At 48.3% G+C, this 4,346-nt stretch overlaps 1 protein-coding gene across 1 annotated transcript in view; it reads left to right on the plus strand.

Moving 5' to 3' along the window:
* Nucleotides 1–366: 366 nt before the first annotated feature.
* The window catches only part of ATP11C (ATPase, class VI, type 11C), a gene marked incomplete at its 5' end in the record, with an annotated part of 42,629 nt that continues 38,649 nt past the window's right edge, over nucleotides 367–4,346 (plus strand). Inside the window, one exon of the mRNA XM_009702260.1 lies at nucleotides 367–453. Within this exon, the coding sequence (XP_009700562.1) occupies nucleotides 367–453 (87 nt within the window). The remainder of the gene's footprint in view (nucleotides 454–4,346) is intronic.

Here is a 4,346-nt window from a genome sequence, read left to right on the forward strand (position 1 = left end):
GTTCTGCTTGGTCTACGGGCTCACATGGTTCCTCCCTTACCTCAACTGAAGCTGGCTTGCCCCCGACGGTCACTCCTTGGTAGTCCTGTTTTCTCTCCGGTTGAAATATCAGTAGGAGCTTCAGCCTCAACATAGCAGAAGAGATGCTGATTTAAATTTAAACTTTTTGCTTTCCCAAGGCACCGGCCTTCCCTCTTCTGCTTAGGGATGAACAGTCCCTCAGTCCTCTCTGGTGGGGAATAAGCTCAGAGCTGTGCTTGCCTTCAGCGCTTTCTCTGGGACCTATGGGCTTTTAGTATTTTAAATGCAATGTTGTTTTTTTTTTTTTCCCCGTGGACTGTGCGTGTTATTGACCCTTTCCTACAGGCAGAGAGGAGAGCGGTGGGGTTGGTCCCGATCGATGGAGTTCTCTCTAGAAATCAGGAGATCTGCCTAAAAATGTGGTCGATGTGGGTAAGCATAGTCTAAACTGCTAAATTATTAAGAGTTTTCTCAAAGCATCTCTTGTACTTGCATAGAAATGACTAAGGACAAAGAGTAATAGAAAAATTGGCAAGAAAAATTTTGATTAAAAATATATTGGTTGGGCAATGACGTCGGTGTGCTTGAGCGACTTTCTGAGACTGCTGGACAGTTTGGGGAGGTTATGGTAAATTTATGGAGGCTTTTTAAATTTGTGGATGTGTTTCTTGATTCTTCTGGGCTAAATGAAACAGTAGCTAGAACAGGCTGTTTTGGGAGGTGGTGTTATTTTTGCAGGCTTTTTTTGTAAATCGCGTCATCTTCTCTACTACTTTTATGATAAATGGAACAATACAGGAGTGATTAGACTTTAAACTATTCATGAGATCTAAGCCAAGTAATGTGATTTAATCTTTCTTCTGCGTATATTTAATATAAGCTGTGATTTCATTCAAATGTTTGAGCTTTGTACTTGTGCTATATAATTCTCTCCAGTTTTAGCAGATTACTTTTTTTTCAATGCCTGTGATTTGTATTAGATCTTTTTTTCTATGAGTTATTTGTGTTTACTTTGTGGCTTGAAGATATCTTCAGCAAACATGAAAGGAGTTTCTTTTGATTAGTTCTGGTTTAGGTGCTTTCTGAAACTATAGTAAATCAAGTGGTGGTGGTTTTTTTTCTTTTTTTTTTCCTGCCACTATTTTTTTCTGGAAACAGGGCCAGCAGGTAGTACAGACACTTGTTTTCCATATGGGGGATATAATTAAACACTGTCTTTTGCAGCTGCCCTAGAAATAGCCCTAGAAAGAGTGGCTCCTTGTCAACGGCAGCTGCAGAGCACAGGTTCACCTCTCCTGTTGAACTCTGTCTAACTCCATTAATTTTTATCCAGGCTTGGTAATTTTTACCCAGGTTTGCAACTTTTATCAAGTGCCGGCTGGGTCCTGTACATGGTACTGTGGTGGATTCCCAGAAATTTGGGAGAGGGGGGAAGAGGAGCCTCTCCCAGAGGCAGGCGGGAGCTTGTTGTGCTGAGACAGGACATCCTCATGGGAGAAGGGCACAGATGGATAGAGGAAAGAGGCGTGAAGGGAGGGAGGCTTGCCCAAACTCAGGCAAAGAATTTGGGGAGTGCTGGGGCTGCAAACATAATTCTGCCATCTCTATGTAATGCTCCAACAGCTTCAAGTCATAAATTATGTTGGGTCATTAGTTGCATCCATGGGCGTTTTTAGCCCTGCTCTGATGCCTTCAAATTGTACCTGTTCCGAACTCCTCAAACTAAAGTTTATAGCAAAATGCCAAGCCTCAGCTGACCTTCTGTGGACATATTGATTTGTGTAGATGGGCTTTTAAAATTTGGACGACGAAAGAAAACAGCCATTATCCCTAATGCCTTCTTTTCAGAACTGCTGCTTCTGGCAATAAGTGGGCTTTATACAAAGTTGAAAGTACAAGAAGGTTGGGTTACATCAAAACATTTAACAGAAATATGTTCCGTATCTGCATGTCTCCATGGCAAGAGGAAGGCCGTACCGCAGCAGCAGCACTTTGCCCTGCCGTGCATGCAGCGGAGCGTGCGTGCCCACATCGATGGCGACGATGTGGTTATTTATTACTGCAGCCTGGGCGCCTGCTCCTGCCCGAGGTGGGAAGCGAAGATAAATAACGAGCTGCCAACTCAGAAAGATGTTCCTGGCAGAACAGCTTCGCTAGCCTCATCTTTATCTCCTATGATTTGTGTTTCACTCTTTGGCTGTTGTCTTCCAGCTGAGCTCCTTCGGGAGAAATCTGGATTGGATGCCCTGCTGAAAGATTGACTCACTGATGGGCTTGGTTAGATGCTGAGAGAGAGGAGCAGGAGGCCTGAACTGAAGCTTGAAACGTTGCAGGAGAGATCCACATCTTTGGGGCTGGTCTTCAAGTGCTGCAAACAGGATAGCAGCTCTTCTCAAAAATACCTCCTTCTCTTCCTCCTTTTGGTTCCTGGGGTGGAGGGTGTCCCCTGGGGTGCTGCTTTGTGTCTACCAGCTGCTGGGAGCTTTTCTGGGTTGCTGGGGCATGGTATGGCAGAGAGGGGACTGGGGTCACCCATCAGCATCCCCCAGTCCATATGGGTTGGTGGGAGGATGCACTGCAGCTTCCTGGCTGGTGGTCCTGAGGCTGTGGGCGATCTGACACCGCTAATCCCTGCAGAACATCGCTCTGGTTCTCCCAGTGTTCCTGCAAACATCATGCCTTGGGCAGAGGGAAGTGATAAACTGCGTATTGGGGGGGAAGGCAATTGTTTATTTTCTTAAATAATCTTTTTGGTAGGCTTGGCTGTAAACAGCAGAAGAAACTCTGGCTTTTGCTTGCACCGGCTGACTCCTGCACTGTGCATCATGGACTTTATAAAACTCCACCAGGCAACGAGGCAGCTGTTTGAATTGTATATCCAAGTAATAATTTCCTTTTTGCCATCAGAATTAAAATTTTTGATGAAAGGCAGTCGGGAAAAGCCATCTAAATCCTCTCCCTGCTAATCTGCATATTTTATAATTTTCCCAAAAGCCTGGCAGTTACTCCCTAAATCTCCTCTTAAGTCTCCGTTGAGAGCTGTTATTAAGACTTAGCAATCTATTAGCAGCCCGGCGAGCTGTTTGAGGTGAGCTTGTCAAAGTAAGAGCTTTTAATCGCCGAGCTGAGCCAGCGCCTCTCGCCACGGATGTCGTCGTGGTGCATGCTCACTTTCTGGGAAGTGGAACAAAATAGAGAACTGTGGTGTGAAGCCTTCCAGCCGCTCGCGTGGCTGCGTGATGGTGTGACACTGGGAGGGGGGTGAGGGAATGGGAAATGAAACGCCGAGAGCGGTGGGAGTCTGGTTAGACCCCAGAGCGAGGACTTCTCCCTGTGCGGCCACCGCGGAGGGCTCTGATGCACTGTGGAGGGGGTTGCTGTCGTCTTTGTAGGAGATGCTTCAAATAACGGAGGGGGAGTTGAGAGGTGAAAGCCCACCTAGGAGTTGGTGGTGATAACTCAGTGGGGCTTGGTCAGCTAACACAGCACACCGGCGATTTGGGTTCTCCTCTGCTCGGGGGTTTCACATGCTCTGGGTTTTCCATGGCTAACTACAGATAGTCTTGCAGAGTTAAATACTTGTGTATGCTTTTCCAGGAGTGTTTTAACCAGACCTTTGTTGCTTGCTTCCGTGCCAATGCATGTGTTTGGCAAACCCTCACCTCTGCTGCTTCCCACCGCCCTGCCGCGGGCAGAGGAAGCTCTCGTTTCCTCCCGGTGCTGGAGGGATGCTCGCCGGGCAATCCTGGCCCCAGCTCCTGCCTGGGGATGTGACAGGGACCTCAGGCTTGGGGACAATCTGTCTCTGCTCCCCAGCGCTGTTGTGGCGTGGATAAATGGCTCTGTCTCTCGCTCCTGCGGCGCGGGTTGGTGTGACCTGCGGCTGCCACCTCCATAGTGCATCAGATACATCAGGGAACCTTTTTTGGGTCCAGTTTCTAGTTCAGAAGATGCACTGTTTGCTGCTGCGGGCAGTGGTGACGAGGCTGGGAGGGTGGTCAGCCTGTGCTGGGGTGGTGGCATTCCCTAACTGGGAGCGTGTGGCTGCCCAGTCTGTGTTTGGGGAGCCGGTTGTGCCCAGTGATGCTGGTGGCTGCTGCTGGCTCTGCGTTGGGGAGGTGCAGGGACATGGTGCAGGGGTGCAAGAAACTTTCTTCTGCTCTAAGCACCAGCGGCTGGAGGTTTGAGGACGGCTGTAGTGAGAGCAGTCAGCGCACCAAACCATGTTTAGGCATGGTGTAAAAAAACCACTTCTTATTTAAAGATGCTGCAGACGTGGGTGGGGAGCAGGGGGAAGGCAGAGCTGCTGCTTCCTTTGGGCAGAT

The sequence above is a fragment of the Cariama cristata genome, unplaced genomic scaffold (assembly GCF_000690535.1).
Source record: "Cariama cristata isolate BGI_N322 unplaced genomic scaffold, ASM69053v1 scaffold35656, whole genome shotgun sequence".
NCBI classification, from domain to species: Eukaryota; Metazoa; Chordata; class Aves; order Cariamiformes; family Cariamidae; genus Cariama; species Cariama cristata.